Source organism: Arachis ipaensis, chromosome B04 (assembly GCF_000816755.2).
Source record: "Arachis ipaensis cultivar K30076 chromosome B04, Araip1.1, whole genome shotgun sequence".
NCBI classification, from domain to species: Eukaryota; Viridiplantae; Streptophyta; class Magnoliopsida; order Fabales; family Fabaceae; genus Arachis; species Arachis ipaensis.
Window position 1 is genome coordinate 116,004,867 of NC_029788.2, and position 18,428 is coordinate 116,023,294.

Sequence of the window (18,428 nt, forward strand, 5' to 3'; positions counted from 1 at the left end):
GAGAAGAAAAAAAATAAAAAATAAAAATAAAAAATAAAAAATAAAATTTCTTAATTTTACTTTTTTTTTTCTTTACAAAATTCTAAAAATAGAAAATCATAAAATACTAAAAATAAAATCCAATCCTAACACATTTTTTTAAGCTTCCTTACAAAGTAATAATTCAATTTAAAATATTTTTAAAATTGACAAAATATAATTCCATAATTATTTTATAATTTAAATAAAATAGTTTGCAACAAACATTTAATTCTAAAATCCTATTTATAATTGTTCATTCAATATACGTAAATTGTATAAAAAGTATAATAATATATTTTTGGTACCTTATTTAATTAGTGTTATATATTTATTTAATTAAATTTATTATCTATTTAAATTTCTAATTAAGTATACAATGATAACCCCTCTTAACGAAAAAATACATTAAATTAATGTAGAGATTTATATTATTTACGAAATGTTGAAATCCTAATAATTGGATACTATATTTAAGCTCAATTAACTTTATATAATACACCACAAACTTGCACCTAGCTTATGTTAAACAAAAAAATGTTATCTTCGTTTAATTAAAATTTATATATATCACAATTATTTTTCTAAGAAACAATCATAAATTTAACCTTTAATATCTTTGTTTAATTAAAACTTATATGTAAAGTTTAATTATCCTCAAACAAAAGTAAGTGTAAAAAAAGTGTTGAATCTCTTTATATAAGTTATTAAATAAGTTTTTTATGTTTGTGCTTGCTCTCTATGTATGAACCTTTTGATTTGGTATATAAGTGTTCTCTTCTATGACATACTTCTCATCTTTGATCAAAATAATTCACAAAAACTCTTTATTAAGATCTACTAATAAGACGCTCGTCTTTATAACTAAAAATTACTTCAAACTTACTCACCTTTATAATCCCACATTGACCTATAGGAATTTAAGCGTGCTAACGTTAAATTTCAAATTCAAGAAGTTTTAAATTATATAATGTAACCAAAATTCTAGCTGAAATTCATCAAAAACCAATAAACATGCAGAAACAGCCAATTTCCCGATAAAATCATAGCTAAAATTGGAGCCCTGTTTTACACCAAGATAAGAATAGCCTTAACCAGAAACAGAAATGTGGCTGACCGGAGTACGGCGAAGTCCGAAGCGGAGCTTGACGAAGCCGATGACTAGACCGGTGTGGCGCTTCATCATCTCCTCCTTGATCTGAGACGGTTCCATTTTCGACAGATCGGCGGGCGGGAAAGATGGCTCCTTCTTCTTGTCCCATTCCTTCCAAGACTCGTCCTCTTCGTCATCGTACACGTCATCAAGGTCATCGCTGATGTGCACCTTGCGCTTTCCTCCATGGGCAAATTCGTAATTTTGCAGCACCAGAAGTAGTAGAAGAAGAAGGAAGGTGGTAGTGGAGCTCATTGCGTAATAAGTGTTGCGAATTGGTGAGAAGTTGTTATATATTGCTCATAAATTGAAGGGCATAGAGAAACACACAGAAACACCGATTACTTCTACATTTAAAGAATAGAACAAAAACCACCTTAAAATTATTTTTTTATTATTTGAAGAACATACGGAAGAAGTTTTACATCTATCACTGCTCCATTGTTGGATGAACTAATAATGCACTCGCTCTACATCGAACTCTATTAATTTCCAATAGATAACAGAGTCTCAAAGTAGTGATGAACAGATCTAGGCACTCTATCTAATTTACAAAGAACCCTCAAACCATAATTTTTTAGGCTATAAGACATTATTTTACCATCTTGGAACAACACAAGCATGGAATCCTCCTCCTCTTCTTCTTGGCGAAGAACAAAACTTAACACACAAAATGGATTACTTGAAAGATTCCAGCACAAGGCCGATTCCCCATCATGCATGCGATTAAGATTGACACGGTATCTGGCAACCCATGAAGAGTAATCTTCCTCTAATTCCCAAATATCAAACTCCAAACTATCAGATAGAATCAAGTGCAGCCTCCCTTTACATTCTCCTAAATACTTAACACCCAAGAGCTCTGAATTTGAGTCAACACATGCAGGGACTGCAGGCAATTTATCAAAGCAAAGCCGATTGACATCGAAATAAACGGAATTGTCATCATCTAAACGAAACCAATGAACAGCACCATTGCAATAAACTCCCTCTGGGACACGTAAATCATTAGGAAGATTGCAAACAACACTACTCCAACAAGACGTCTCTGAGGAATACAAACGAATCCCAATTCGGGGTTTGAGTTGATTGAGACGACTATAATGTCCATACGGAGCTTCCATTTCACCAAATAAAATAACTTTGTAAGAAAGAGGTTGTTTTAGAGGTTCGAAAACAAGATAAGCCTTCAAGTCTAAAGGGTCAAATATGTAGATATCTTCATTATATGGGGAATCTACATCGCCAAGGGGGTAATCTAGATAAACGCAGTGGTCATTGCTGATGGCTGGGTTGCATATGCGAAAGTGGGATTCTAGTCGTATCATAAAAGACTCAAAAGTTGTTAAACCAGAATTGGGTGTGGGTGTAACATTACATAGTAATAGACCATTACAAGAGTGTATAATAGTAGAAGACATGTATTTGCGTCGATCAAGATCAAGGTGGAAGAAGATTTTGTTGGCGTTGTTATTATTGGTGTGGAAGGGAACAATAGAAGCTCTTTTGGCCTTCGTGTCTCCGAAATTCTGAACCAACAGAGCAGTGGGTGGAGGTTTGTTATTGTACTTGGAATATAAACGACAAGTGTGTGAATAACGGAATTTGGGGTTGGAGATGATTGACAACCATTTCTTGCACACGCATTTGCATTGAATCGCTTGTTTCACTGGCAATCGGAGAAGGATCTCCGTTAAGAGATCCATGTCTCGTATCACAGTGTCCCATGGACTCTCCATTGTTACCAAACCAACAGAGAAGTTGCGTGGTGTTGTAGGCTACGGTTTCTCCGCTTTATATCTTATGACTTATATAGACCTCGTTTGGGTAAGTAGATCTTTGTTTGAGTTATCTTTTTTTTAAAGATCTTATAAAAAAGTAAAAATAATTTTATGTTTGGATATCTCATACAAAAAGATCTTTTTATCGGGTCTGTCTTTGCTTTTTGAAAATGCACAATAACTAATTTATAATTTAGTTCTCAAATTTTATATGGGGAGAATTTTAAAATATCAAAAGATTTGAATCTTTTGATGTAATTTTTAATAAATTTAAATAAATCTTTATCTTTATCTTTATCTTTATCTTTATCTTTATCTTTATAGTATACAAATGGGGAGCTCATATGCTGACGTGGCGCTCATACGTTGAGTTTGGGAGTTCATTTGCTTAGGTGTCGTCACTAGAAATTTTTAGAATTATATTTATTAATTATAAATTATTATTTGTTTAGGTTGTTATTTTCAAATTTTAAGTTTGGATTGTTTTACTTAGGTTGTTATTTTTTAAATTTTAAATTATTTTATTTGTTTGAATTATTTTATTTAGATTTTTATTTTTTAAATTTTAAATTATTTGCCGAAGACCTAACACAACCCTCCTCCTTTATCCGGGCTTGGGACCGGCTATGTACCGCAAGTGTAACATAGGCTGATTTTAGTCAGATCCGAAACTTGTTAGTATTGTCATGTTTAGATAATTTGCGTGACGCAAATGACAACGGAATCAAATCTTTGTAGAAAAGCTAGAAGGGAAGGTCCACAACATTGATGACATGCATGATGCAGCTGAATAAGTTGATTCAAACCTAATAACTGCTAACATTTATAATTTTATATGCAAAACTGAATTTCTGATAAAATTTTTTTCCATGAAAATTTATTTAATTATTATAAAATTTCAAAAATAATATATAGCTATGTTTGAAGGATTGCATTATATTATTGTCATCACATGCTCTTCATCAACTGCTATAATAATAATAACTAGATAAGTATCAAATCTAATGAGTGAAAAACAAAAGCATAAATTATATATACTGTATTATTACTCCGATTCAATGACCCCAATGTTGTTATGTGTGCACAATTATTTTATTGTATTTATATAGTTTATTTATAAAAAGATTAATTTATATAAAATTCTGTTTGCTCTTCATCAACTGCTATAATAATAATAACTAGATAAGTATCAAATCTAATAAATGAAAAACAAAAGGAAAAATATAGAGTACCAACATATTATCTGCTAACTTATTGCCAACAATAATTAATTATTATATTTTAAATATATATATATAAAGAGACACATCCAGAAAATATATCTATAAAGACACTTTTATTAAACACAGCCATAAAAAAGATATTTTTATTAGACACATCCCTGAAGACACTTCCATTAAACACAGTTATAAATAAGAGTTGGCAGAAGTTGACAGAAATGTTGTTGGTAACGTAGCAGCAGCGAAAACAAAAACATGAATTATATATACTGTATTATTACTCCGATTCAATGACCCCAATGTTGTTATGTGTGCACAATTATTTTATTGTATTTATATAGTTTATTTATAAAAAGATTAATTTATATAAGATTATTATTTTTTAATTTTAAGTTATGAATCAACTATAAAAGTATAAGTCATGAGAGATGTAAAGTACCACGATTTAAAGTACATCAATCTCTTTTTTTACATATATCCAAAATCTCTCTACTTATTCCAATGGCTGGAATTCACAAAATTACAGACATCAGTCCTACAATCGACAATTTATGTGTACGTATAGAGTGATACGGCTATGGACACTACCAAGTTACGAAAATTCTCCATTGCCATACGGAAATTACCAGGCGTACTGATGTGCACAGACTTCCAGAATCGTCAAGTATCCCACAATATGGATTTAAGTTTGTGAGTTTTGACACTCTCGATGCTCTTGGGTATGATTGCACGTATGTATTTAGTTAGTAAGTTTGTTATTTTAGAAAAGTATAATTTATTTATAAATTTATTTGTTTTATTGATAATTTCGGTTGTGTTTTTTTTTTAACAAATTTATTGACAATATTTTTTTTATTTTAAATCATTTCAGATGTTGTTGGATATCTTGCTGGAATTGGGAGTAAGAGAACTCTTGAAAAGGATGACAAATCTACCAAGTACACTATTATTGAATTAAAGATTGATGATGGATAATTATATATTTATTTTTATAAATATAAAATTTTTTATAATCTCATCTTTTTAAATTATTATTTTAATTTATTTTATTATAAATATTTTTATTAATATTATTAATAAGTAACAAATGTATCTTAACTAACATTAAGCTTCGTTATAATTTTTTGGATTCAAAGGCATCGTTTTTAAACGTCTACGTATTTAAATTTTTTGAAAAAATCGCTTCGGATTAATTTTGAAAAAAAAAAAGTATTCAAATTTAAAAAAAAATTAATAAAAAGCATTCTTTTCGTGGTTTGTTTCTTACAAATTTAAAATAATTAATTATTTGATGTTATTTTATTGGTAATTACTTTTTGAGTTATAATTATTTTTTATTTATTTTGTTATAAAAAATATATATTTAACATTAAACATTCTTTTTGATATAGAAAAATAATGGAGTGTGCACTTTTTAGCAACTATGCACATGAATTAAATGCTTTTTTAGAATCCGACAATAAGAATAGAGCTGTTGTCGTCTTACAATTTGTTAGAGTGAAGTTATATAACGGTAATATTTATCCATAATTTATTAACAATATATTTTTATGTGAGCTTTTACTTATTTTTTATGTGAATTTTTACTCATTTTGTATTAAATTAAATTTTTTAGAAAAGATTATTTGATAAAATTTTATGTATGGCACAAAGATGTTCTTCAATCTTTACTATGTGTGTTATCTAACATAGTTTTCTTTTTTTTTTTTTATTTATTTATCTAACTTTGTAAGATTTGAAGAACCTAAGAGTAACATCGGTGAAATTCCAAATGAGGCTGCATTCTTAAAAATTTAGCAAGGACTTCACAGTTCAGAATAAGCATCTATGGGAAAGTAGTTGATGTCATCCATAATACTTTGCATATCAAACACACACACGTCACAGATAAATAACACTAAGAAAATGTGCACAAAAAAATTAATTTAAAAAAATAAGAAGAATTTTTACATTAGTACAACAGAAATTATTGGAAAAACTTTTAGATTAATAACCATCTTAATAAATTAGCAAAATTGTAGAACCAAAAATCATATATTTACCTCTTGGACAATAACACATTAATAACCACCTAAAAAAAAAGACTTCTAGTGCTTCTGGAGCAACTCCAGTCATAATAGGTTAGAGTTTAAGCTTGCTAAAATCAAATTTCAAACTCAAGAAGTTTCAAATTCTATGGTCGCTTATTGAAGTGAACCAAAATACAAAAAATATTTAATAAATTTTTTGGATCTCATGTCATTTATCATATTTATTCAGATTTTGATACAAAAACAACTCAAGATTGATTTTGATCCCACAATTAATTTGTTTATATTAAATGTTAAGGTGGTGACAAAAAATAATCTTTATGGACAAATAAAGCGTTAAAGTTTGTAATACATTTATTAAAATAAAATTAAGTTTTAGTACTTGTAAATTTAACAACTACCTTTAATACACTTTTTTAGCTAAACTCTTAAAATATTTTTAAACCAAAAGAAAAAAGTTTCTACAGAAATTGAATCTTAAAAAAAAAAATCATGCTTTAGACAATTGCCAAAATTTTGTTTAACAAAAAAAGGAATTACATAATTATACTTAAAACAATCATCTTGTCATAATTTAAAGTGTGACAACTAATTTGGCATCAGCAGAATCACCTTGCTTCTTAATCTGTAAAACATGTGATGCTGGATTCCCTCCGGAGAGCACACCACCAGCAGCCATTATCCCCAAAGCAATGACTCCATGCAGCACATACTCCATTCCCTATAGAGAGAACACATGATCCTGAAAATTCACAGATTCATGGTGGCGTTTTTTTGCTGAAAGTTTGTTTAACATAAACACAACATAAATATAAGAGGATATTTCCTTAATATAAGAGAAAACTGACCTGCGGATATTCCTGAGGAAAGAAATAACAGCCTGTGGAATAAGCATTTTCTCTTCTCTATTTTCAGCATAATAATCCAAGTAGTTTCGTTGAAGTTCTATAACAGGCCTAAGAATTGTCTAAACCAAATGTAACTGCAGCTTCAAAAAAATACGACAGAGTGAAGCTTAGAAATGATTCCACAATGGCACGAAAAACCCTAACTAAAGCAAGGTACTTTACTAAGAAATAAATATAAACATATAAATGAAACACAGTATCACACTCAAGTGCATTTGCAGTACTCATACTGCACCAATGACACCCCATCTAAAAGTAATCGTGGAAAAAGAAAAATAAACTCAAAACAAAACAAAAAAACAAAAAAAAAAAAAATATTGTCCCCAACCATAAAGTGATGACATATTGTCTCCATAAGAAGGAATTATATTAGAAGACTAATTTTGATTTTACTAATAAAGGACAAAAGAAATCAAAATACCAATAATATCACACTATCACAAAATTAATGTAATCTAATACTATATGCATTTAGATTTGGAATTCAATCTTGAATTGAGACAATGCATAAAGCACAAGTCAAGAGGGGGCAAAAAAGATTATTTTCTTTTAAAAAAAATAAGTAAAAAAGAACATCTTCCCAAAATATATATAGCATAGAAAAAACCAAAATTACCTGCATAAATTTTAGGAAGAAAATCTTATAATTAAATTATGCACACTATACACTAAGTTTCCACATAGTGATGGCTGCCTATAGAAGCATCGAAGCTGCAAAAAAGAAAATGAAAGAGCTTAATTATTTTTCTTTTCCTTTTTTTTTTTCTCACTCAGTCCAGTTAAAACATCACTAATGAACATAGATTTTCATGCCATTTTGCATATACACAAAAATGGTAACACTGAAACACTAAATCACATCTCTTACAATCACACAACAGACAATTAACACCAAAAAAAAAAGAAATTAAAACAAATAATAACTTTGAGCAATTAGAATTGGTTCCTGGAAATAAACAATGTCGACTATCTACTAAGAAAAAAATAAAGCAAATCTTCTACGGCCGCCAATATAATTATGGATGTAATGACATGAAAAAAGTGGTGGAATTATTAGAACAATAGAACACGCCACTCTTTGTATCCTTTGTTACCAAATAAGATTGAACAATGAATTACAGATGGTCAAGTATTAATTAATTTACGAAACGTTTAATGTCAGAAATTAAAAGTTAGACCAAAGATTGGTCTTGATGTCCAATAGTCTCATCTATTATTTATGATGTTCACCCACTTTCTTCATGGATCCATTAACTTCTCCTTTTTCCAATAAGAAAAAGCCCTAAATAATTGAATCACATATTTATCAAACATGAAAGACTTGAAACTGAACAAATGAATAATAGGTAAGGTAGTAAATCTAGAAAGAATGTTCAAAATAGAGCCTTCTCTGTTTATTTTTTCTCTTTAATTTTTTTGATACAGAAGTAGAAGAGAGAAATATAGCTCTTAGTTACCGCTTACCAATACTCGAAAGTATGATCAAAATAACTCCCTTGCACTGCTTCTAAAGGGTAAGCCTCCCCTGAACCAAAAAAAAGCACAGCACCATAACATTTACTTTCACATTTTAATTTTCAACAGAAAATCCACTTCACAATCCACCTAAACCGTGGGAAAAACCAAAAAACAAAATAGGTACTATAAAATTTTTAAAAAATGGCTAAAAAGCTTTCACTTACCAGCATAAGTTTTCTCCAGAACTTACAATTAAAGTCCTCATTTTGCACTTGATCTTGTTTTCACCTTCCACTAGCTTCTCCTTGATCTTAGTTTGCAGAATTAAACTTCAAAATCATCACTTAATTCACATATGTAGTTTAAAGCTTACAATAAAGTAATTTAAAGCCCCTAAAATACTAAATAGATGTCCTTTTATTCTGCAAAGCCTCTTAAGGAATTCAAACATACACACATATTGAAACTAAATAAAGTAACACCTCATTTAAATTCCTAAAGAAGCCACCTTAAATTATTTAAAATTCTCATTAGTTATTTCTTTAATTCTAAAGCCACTTCATTCGTTTGAAAGAAAAAAAATTATGGTAGATCGACCAATATTTTAGAATTCTAAAATAATTCTAACCAGATGAAGAACAAATTCAAAAAATTGAGAACTGATTAGCTATATTAATTTTAAATTTCAACAAACTGCATCCAAATAAATTCATTTAATTTCATGAAGTTAAAAAAATTAAGATACATATTTCATACCTTCATACAGGCAACAACAACTTGTTCCCAAAGGGAGAAGATCTCCTCTTGAGCTGGCTCAGGCATGAAAGCATGAAGTCCCTGCAAAAAGAGAGTTAAGTGTAGCATCTTCTAGCAAACTTTTGAAACTGAATATTATAGAAAAAAAACATATATATCACATTTCATTACCATAATTGTCAAGGACCTGCACATGATTGAGTACATCATTGCTTTGGAAATTTCTCTAAGCCTAGAATACTGTTTTAAAATTATGCCTATAATGCTTGCACCAACAAACTTATAACATCTTAACTTAAATATATAGTACGTTTCAACGTAGAAGTAAAAATACTACATGCATCCAAAGAAAGAAAAAGCATATGTGAGCTAGAATTTTCTCACAAAGACACATTACCATCACATGAATGAAGAGAGCACTTTTTGTTTAAAAAAGAAGAGAAAACTTTTGACATGTATAAAAGTATAAAAACTAGATTGGGATAAAATATCCCATCAAATATGGAAGAGTAAAGCCTTGATATATAGGGTTAAACCATGTAAGAATGCATCTCAATCCCTTTCAATATCAGTTAGAAGAACACCATTGGTCAGACCATGTGCAGGATCAAAGGGATGCCAAATAAGTAATGCTATTCCCAAAAAAATGTCAAAAAGAAACTTTGCTTCCTTATATGATTGAAAACCTCTAAAATTAAGGAGTGGAAATTTATGCAAGTGTGGCATTTTATATGTCAATAATCTGATACCAATAATGTTCCTTGCATTTTTAGTTGACATTCCATAACTGTAAGCATAAAGAATGTCATCATTATCTACAAATCATCAAACCAAAGCAAATTATATATAAGACAGTAATTGTGAAGGATATGGGTTCCATCCATGATGACGAAGAATTTTAGAAAACACACCACATAAATCAGATTACTAAAACAAATGGAAAACAACGAAAAAATAAATTCTTGTACTGATAACACGATGATAGTAACTTGAAATTTTTTTTGACACAATCCAAACACGCTACCTTAAAAAAATTCACTTCTTAGCTGATTTTATCTATGATCATTTGAAAGGAGAGAAAAAAATAAACCTACAATCAATTACTGAAATAAGGATGTTTCTCCTTCTTCTCTCGTGCTTCCGCTCTTCACCGTCATGTTTTCTTCATCTCTGTTTTGATGGAAACGTGGGAGGAGACCCTGGTGTAAGAGAGGAGAGATTGAGAGAAAAGGTGTAGAGAAGTCAGTGGTCATCAGAAATTCCTTGCAATCAATAGTCCCAAGCCCACTTGTTATAAATAAATTGACTGAAGATCAAGTTTAGGGACAAAGATACCTTAATGAAGCCAATTTCCTTAGCATTGCTATGGAAGCGCTGCCTGAAACAAAAATAAAATATTAGTCTAGTTCAAATTTTGGCTGAAAACAGGCATTTTCTGTTAAATATATAGGACAAAATATTTAAGCATTACTATGTTCATCAGAATCAAAACTCCATAGGAGCACGTCCAGATCACTGAAGTACACCGTCGTAAGTAACTGGGTCATCGCATTCGCAGAACCCGCTGCCGCCCGCGAAGGAAGGACTACGAAGCCATTATACGGAGGACTGCGGAACCAACAGCGGCGATGGCCACCATCACCGTTGTAGCCTCATTCCTCTTCCTCTCTCTCTTGATCTAGCGTCTTTGTCTCTTACTGTCTTTCTCTCCTTTAACCCTCTCCGGTTTTGTGATGCCGGAGGAAGTCTTCTCCCTACCTGCGCCACCTACTCCTCCCCACCAAGAGTTACAGCTCTGTCTCATCTTCATCTTCTCCGGTTTTGCCAGGTGAATTATATTTAAGAAAAGTCTAGGGAACCAGCAATTTTATTGAATGTTGGCCAGCATGTAGCCAGCAGAGAAAGGTGAGCCATTGGATGAAATCTCACACCAATCTCACACCATTAAATCATCATTGATGGCTATATGATGGCTACTAATCACAAAAATTGCTAGCCCCCTAGCATTGCTCATATATTTATTTTTATTAACATTTATTTTTATTTATTTTTTAAAAATTATTAGATTATATCTTTCAATCAAAATTAAAATCAAATCAATCTAATAATTTCAGCAAAACAACAAAATAAAAATCAAATTAGATTGTGCTTGTTCTTTTTCATTCGGTATCAAAATTCATTGTTGCCCCAAAAATGATAAACCAAACCCTAACCAAGCAAAAACTCAGATGCAGGCCAGCGAGCTATAGCTCAAATGGCTCCACATACTCTATACTCACCTAGAGGTCGCGGGTTCGAGTCCACTCCTAACTTTGGGAAAAAAAACCTTTGCTTCCCTTAGATTTGGGTGCAGCAAATGTTGATTTTCCAATCTTAAAAGAACTATGTTCCCTTTTAAGATTGAAAAAACAACATTTGCTGCACTCATGTATGCTTGTTTCTTGGTTTTGGCTTCTTGGCCAATGAAAACCTCCCCTTCAACTTCCCCAATGTGACAAATGTAAGCCTCGTCCTTGTGTCATTGCTGTAATAAATTACACAACTTAACATGTCTCAACAACGAAAAATATAATACGCATATAAATGGAAAGGGAGCAAATTCTAATTCATGCAACATCCAACTCAAATTCAAGACAACCAAAACCAATTAAGCATTATTGAACCATACATTAGGATTCTTGATTCATAAACTATTATTACAGATGCAAACTCATTCTCTACACCCTTTGAACGGTAGAACCCATAAAGGAAATGCAAAGAACAGAAAACGGCAGAACAGAGAAGAACCTTGAGGAAAGGCGAGGGTACCCAGAGAACAGAGAAGAACAGAGCTGGTCACGACAAGGAAAGGCGGACGGCAGAACAAAAGACGGCGGAACAGAGCGGCGGTGCGACTACGATCCAAAGAGGCGAAGCTACGACCAGAGACTCGACGCGCTTGTGGTGGCGGCGGAAGATACGCAACTGCAGTGCCAGCTGCCTGCTCCGGTGCCAGCTGCGGGGAGACAATAAGCGCCGGCAGCTGAGTTTAGATGATGAGAAGAGTCAGAAGATGAGAAAACCAAGAGGAAAGAGTCGAAGAGGTTCTGTGACTTCAAATTAGGGTTTTTCCAATTTTAAATCCTAATTCGGATCCGGATATTTATATTGGTTAAATAATTTGGATTAAAAAATCAAACTATAAAATTGATATAATTTAGTTTGAATTTTTTTTGTTTAAAATTAATTTTTTTTAAATTGTTTGATTTGGAGGCTAAGATCATCTTGATTTTTGCCATCTTAAATTACACTAACTTGTTCTGCGATTAAATAATATCATGCTTACACCAAACATTTTATAACTTAAATGAAGAAATATTAGTGTAATTTAACATTTTTATTATGAATTGACAAGTGTAGTATCACTTGATTTATGTCATAGTTCTTCTTGAAAGGTTATAGAAGGGCTCATAGTTGAGGGTATATTGAAGACATAGATCAAATTGAAGTCTATTGTGATGGAAGAATGGGATGAGAATAGAGATGAACTGATAGATCTTTTTAGAAAGGTCAGAGATGATTGGTTGCAGAATGATTTCTCTGGTTGGATGGGAGCAAACAGGTAGTTCAATTAAGGGAATGTCTTAAATGTGCCGAGTTAAACTTAGAATTCAATTCACCAAGATGATCTAACAGTATAGATTTAATAGAAGTTATCTGTCAGTACTGTCCAGAATTATGTTAAGATCTTAAGGTATGATGCATGTATATTCGTACTATTCGATACACCAAACAAAAACAACTGAGATTTGATTTTCGGATTTTAGAAAAAAAGTTTGCGTGATTGTTCTTTTGACTTTTGAACTCTTGTTTATTGGTGATTGTGTTTTATACCTATAGATTCTATTTTGGTACTGCTGATGCACTAAGATTTGCAAGCTCAAAAAAGAAAACTAATGATAAATGCTAGTTACAACAAGCTGAAAAAATGAAACGAACTGAAAATCAATTATTCATCTAGAATATATATATATATATATATGATGGAATGCAACAGATGAAAGAAGTGAAATTTCCTTTTATATATCAAATATTTATATATTAAGAAAAAACACTAATAAAATAACCTTGTGGTCCAAACCTAGGTATCTTTTTTATTCTTTCCTTAAAGTACTTTGACACATAGAAAATCTCTTTGTGAATAATCATATATATAGCATCACACACACAGACACATGTGTGTGTGATTAATTGATTATTGAGTCTCTCTAATTAAGGCATGGTGCTTCTTATAGGAATACTACACATTTTCTGCTTCATGAAATATTTCCTCAAAGGCTTTGTTGAGGTTCCAAACAAGTTTTCGCTCATCTATGAACCCTTCTTCTGTTGCAAGTGTCACTCTTAACATCCCCATATAGCTCAAAATTGTCACTACAAGACTCTGCAAAAATAATAACATTTTTCAGGGCATGCATATATAAGATTATTTTATTTGTTATCTTGATACAATTTATTTGTAAAATGGGTTGGATAAGGTTTTCCTTTATTACAATGATGCATTATTATATTATTTCATAAGTTATATAATTAGCCAAAGTAATAAATTATAGAAAAAATTTTAAATGCGCCTAGAATACCGATATTATTCTAATAATTTTAATCATTAATTTTAATTAATATTATATTATTTTTTATAACTGAGATGAATGACTAAAATAGTAAAGGAAAAACTACTATTTTGTATCCATGAATTTTGTAAATGCTGACAAAAGTACCTATCAAATAAGAAAACTACCGTTGTACCCATGAAAGATGGGTTCTGTGTGACAATAGTACCCAAACCGTAATTTTTCGTTGACTTTTTAACAAAATTTCCAAATTACTCCTTCTATCTTCTTCCCTAAATTCCAAATTTCACAATCATCATCCTTCGTCTTCCTCCTCTACTGCTGCCAGCCACCAGGCATGAAGACGTTTCCTCCCTCCGACACCTTTTACTGGTACAAAAATGAAGACGTTTCCTCGTACCGAGGTGGCTTGGAGCTGTGGAACCATCATCATCATCATCACCAACCGGAACACGACCTCATACCTCAAGCAAGGCCTCTCTTCCACCAAGATCTTTACAGCTCCGCGGCCGGCTGCTCTAGGAGTGGGTCCAACCACCGTGTCCGACGATCAGTCACCCTCGAGATCGGCCTTCCTAGTGACGGCGTCGGCCGTGGGGAGCGGAGCAGCAAGTGGAGCAGGTGGGATTAGCTGCCAGGACTGCGAAAACCAGGCGAAGAAGGATTGCCCTCACATGTGGTGCAGGACATGCTGCAAGAGCCGTGGCTTCGATTGCCAAACCCATGTCAAGAGCACTTGGGTTCCCGCTTTCAAGCGCCGCGAGAGGCAGCAACAACTCGCCTCTATCCAACAACAACAGCTTCTTACTACTAATGTTCCCAAGCGCCAAAGAGATCATGTCTGGTGGCTGGCAGCAGCGGAGGAGAAAGACGAAGGATGAGGGTTGTGAAATTTGGAATTTGGGGAAGAAGATAGAAGGAGTAATTTGGGAATTTTATTAAAAAGTCAACGAAAAATCACGATTTGAGTACTATTGTCACACGGAATCCATCTTTTATGGATACAACATTAGTTTTCTTATTTGATGAGTACTTTTGTCAGCGTTCACAAAATTTATGGGTACAAATGGTAGTTTTTCCAATAGTAAAACTATTAAAACATCCATATTTTAAAAATATTTGAAATTTTTCTTAATCAATATGTGAACGGACATATCTCTTTTTAAATCAAACAATATTATATGACATATTTAGATATTATTATTTAACCTAAGGTGAGATCATCACTATATAAATTTCTATTTTGTCAATTTCCATATAATTAAGATTTCATTGTTATTTGATAGAGAGGAAGAAAGTTAGTATATACAAGTTACCTGAGGCAAACCACAGAGTGTAAAGAAGAAATCCTTTATGGGATGATTAGCCAAAGCCATTTGCTCCATTGGTCCAACCATGTTGGAAATCAATAAGCTTGAATTTCTTAGTGTCCTATGTATATTTTTAGAGACTTCCTGTAACATTATATTATCACGACACATTAATTAAAATGATGGAGCAACATGGTCATTAATTTGGTTAGGTACGTAATTGCATAAATCTATTATTGAACTAGCTAGTATATATATATAAATATAAAATCCATTAGAAAAAATAAGAACATTTATTTTATTGCATGTGATTCAATCTAAATGTGTGATAGATAATAACTTAAAAGTTAAAAGTAATGTTACAGAATTATTTCTTTTAAGTTAATATTAATAATTTTTTTAATTATTATATTTAACTTAAATTTTAAATTCTAAATTATAAATTCTAATTTTTTTTCAAAAAATAAAAAAAATTTACAATTAAAAAAATTAATTGGCTAAAAATTAGTTTTTTATATTTTTTCATAACTTAGTTATAAACTTCAATAATAATATATAAGATTTTAGGATCATCAAATTTAATATATTTAAAAAAAAAAAGTTAAGCTTACCTCTGAGCCTTTTAATTTATGTTCCATCCGAAGAAGCTTTTCAGTTAGAATAGTAGCAAAAGAATTCTTCTTCCTCTTGATGGAATTGTGTGCTTTCTTAACAAATTGGAGTGGGTTTGAAATTGGGTAGTCTTGTAATTTTGGCACTGAAACATGCATATAAGAAATATGGTTTCCCCAAACACCCTTTGCATTAGTCTTTAGCATATCTTGCACTGTGTGATAATCCTTAACATTCCTTGTGTTCACTATTGCCATTGCTGTTGATTTCAATTTTCTTGATTTATAATCCATATCTTGCATGTATAATCGGATCCCGTAGAAGATTATTCCAGTGATCACATCATTTATAGTCTGCAATAATAATAATATTATGTTAAACAAAAAAAGTCAATTAAATTTTTTATAATCATTATAAATATAAAAATATTTTTCAAACCGCCGCCTTTAACTATGTTAAATTAGCTAGTATTTCTGTTGATAAATATATATATAATATTCTACTAGAAAATAACTTTCTATAGACTAACATTTCAATTCTAGCCAACTTTTTTTGAAATTATATTTTCATTCTTATATTTATAATCTTCTTTCTCCTCAGTTCTCATCTCTAAATCCTAAATTTTAAAATATTCTTTTATTTTTTAGTATATTTGACAAATTTTTAATAATAAAAGGGTTCCGGCAGCATTTTTTGTTGGGTATTTGATTATATGAGCTTCCCATAATGGCTTGTTTTTTGGAAGCTTCTCCATTGCTATGCCTGAGAAGTAGGGGTGCACATGGGTCGGGTGAAGCCGGGTTTGATGTGACCCAGACCCGACCCGAAATATACACCGGGTCTATTTATTAGATCCGAACCTGGCCCTAGACCCGATGAAACCAATACACTTTCGGGCCACAATTATACCGGGTGAAAACCGGGTGAAAACCGGGCCGTTAACATTACATTACGTTGATACCTTCTTGTAAGCTAGCATGTAAAAAAATCCAAATTTCTAAGACTCCAACCATTATTTAACATGGTAAAATTCACTTAGAAAAATATAACAAGAACCAACCATTCTTCAAAATTAAAGCATAACCACAATCAATACTAAAGTATAACCACAATCAATACTAATATTGTCTAATAATACCAAATATTTAAATCAATACAAATAACACAATATTATGCATTAGTCTAAAGTCTTATGCATTCTAAACATAAAACATTAACTTATAGTTTTATAATGACTAATAACACAAAATATTAAGATTTATAATACTTAAATTCCACATAAGAATAGTCATGATCCATCACTAATAACACAAAATATTAATTGTGTATGATGACCGGGTCACCGGGCCGACTTCGGGTGACCCGAGCTATGGCCCGGATCCGACCCGAAATAATGACCGGGTCTATTTTTGAGACCCTTACCCGGCCCTAAACCCGATGAAATCACACCAAATTAGCCCCAAAAGTGTTCGGGACCAGGCCGGGCCTTCGGGCCGGACCGGGTTTGTGCACCCCTACTGATAAGTACTCACCATATTGCTTCTCCATTGACATGGCATCACTAAACTTTGGCTCAATTATATGTTCCTCAAATTTTACCATTTGTCATAAAAATATATATCAACTTGAAATTATGTTCATCAATAATTGTACAAAACTTAGAGTTGTATGTATGTATATATATTTGAGTGTGAGAGAGAGCTGACCATTATGGAGGTGAAGCGAGGAATGCAATGAAAAGCATCTCTAACAAGAGACACAATTGGCAAATTATGAATTGGAACTTGAAATTCTAAGACACCAATAATGTATAAATTCAGAAAATCGCTCTCCAAAAATTGTCCCGTTGGACTCACCGGCTCTTTCAAATCCTCCATATAATAATATTCTTACTACTTGCTTCTTCTCATGACTTTCTTCAGAAGATCGAGTAGTCTCTATATATACTAGTAGTATATATATAATGAGATTTTCTTTTAATCAATATAAAAAAAGGACTATTATATTTTATTTATGCTCTCTAGCTAGCTATCTCTTTATTATCCTCCACACCTATATATCCCTGTGAATTGAATAATTGCATGCAACAGTAACAGACTAGTTGGTGCGTCGGCGTATTATATTAGGAACAGAAAAAATACTGCAGGACTAGTAGAATTATTTATTATTTTTATTCAGTAATTAATTAATAATATTTAAAAATATAAATTAAAAATATGTTATTAAATTAATAAAATTAAATTAATAATTAAAATATTAACTAAAAATAACAAATTATATTTGTTTTAGAAATTTTTTCTTATGAATATTTAAAATTGCTATTAAAATATTGTAGTTGAATCTGAAATTTATTTAGTGATCATTTATGAGCATGTGGATATTCACAGATACCTCAGAGGAAGCAGGTTATGCTCCATAATTCATATACTTGCATGCAAAATTGAATACGTGGTTTTATTATATTATTATTGCTCGTCCCAAAATAGTGACCAGATTATTATTTACTTTTAAGAATTCAACAATGGGACTCCGTTATTTCTAACGTTAATCTTATAGTGACTACATATACGAA

At 31.3% G+C, this 18,428-nt stretch overlaps 3 protein-coding genes and 2 long non-coding RNA genes across 8 annotated transcripts; 1 reads left to right on the top strand and 4 right to left on the bottom strand.

Annotated features, from left to right (window-relative positions):
- Window positions 1,657–2,910, bottom strand: LOC107637045. Its single transcript, XM_016340497.1, has one exon. It carries the CDS (start codon window positions 2,908–2,910, stop codon window positions 1,657–1,659), a length of 1,254 nt encoding a protein of 417 aa, XP_016195983.1.
- LOC107639823 lies at window positions 6,680–8,301 on the bottom strand. Of its 2 annotated transcripts, none has more exons than XR_001620326.2 (3): window positions 7,727–8,301; window positions 7,051–7,190; window positions 6,680–6,944 (listed from the first exon to the last, which is right to left on the bottom strand). It is a non-coding gene; the product is annotated as an uncharacterized LOC107639823 (long non-coding RNA). The 2 variants fall into 2 exon arrangements; XR_001620325.2 differs by having other exon boundaries at window positions 7,051–7,184; window positions 7,727–8,287.
- Window positions 8,354–12,444, bottom strand: LOC107639822. Of its 3 annotated transcripts, none has more exons than XR_002361710.1 (9): window positions 12,112–12,444; window positions 11,604–11,848; window positions 10,796–11,091; window positions 10,660–10,702; window positions 10,419–10,523; window positions 9,325–9,405; window positions 8,793–8,878; window positions 8,575–8,635; window positions 8,354–8,392 (listed from the first exon to the last, which is right to left on the bottom strand). It is a non-coding gene; the product is annotated as an uncharacterized LOC107639822 (long non-coding RNA). The 3 variants fall into 3 exon arrangements; XR_002361712.1 differs by having other exon boundaries at window positions 8,793–8,897; XR_002361711.1 differs by having other exon boundaries at window positions 8,380–8,392; window positions 8,581–8,635.
- Window positions 13,362–17,828, bottom strand: LOC107637046. The gene is made up of 4 exons (XM_021121693.1): window positions 17,563–17,828; window positions 15,856–16,209; window positions 15,251–15,388; window positions 13,362–13,747 (listed from the first exon to the last, which is right to left on the bottom strand). Exons 1-4 carry the CDS (start codon window positions 17,731–17,733, stop codon window positions 13,604–13,606), a joined length of 807 nt encoding a protein of 268 aa, XP_020977352.1. The 5' UTR covers window positions 17,734–17,828; the 3' UTR covers window positions 13,362–13,603.
- LOC110271227 (protein SHORT INTERNODES-like) lies at window positions 14,059–15,034 on the top strand. Its single transcript, XM_021121694.1, has one exon. The coding sequence runs from the start codon at window positions 14,315–14,317 to the stop codon at window positions 14,813–14,815; it is 501 nt and encodes a 166-aa protein (XP_020977353.1). The 5' UTR covers window positions 14,059–14,314; the 3' UTR covers window positions 14,816–15,034.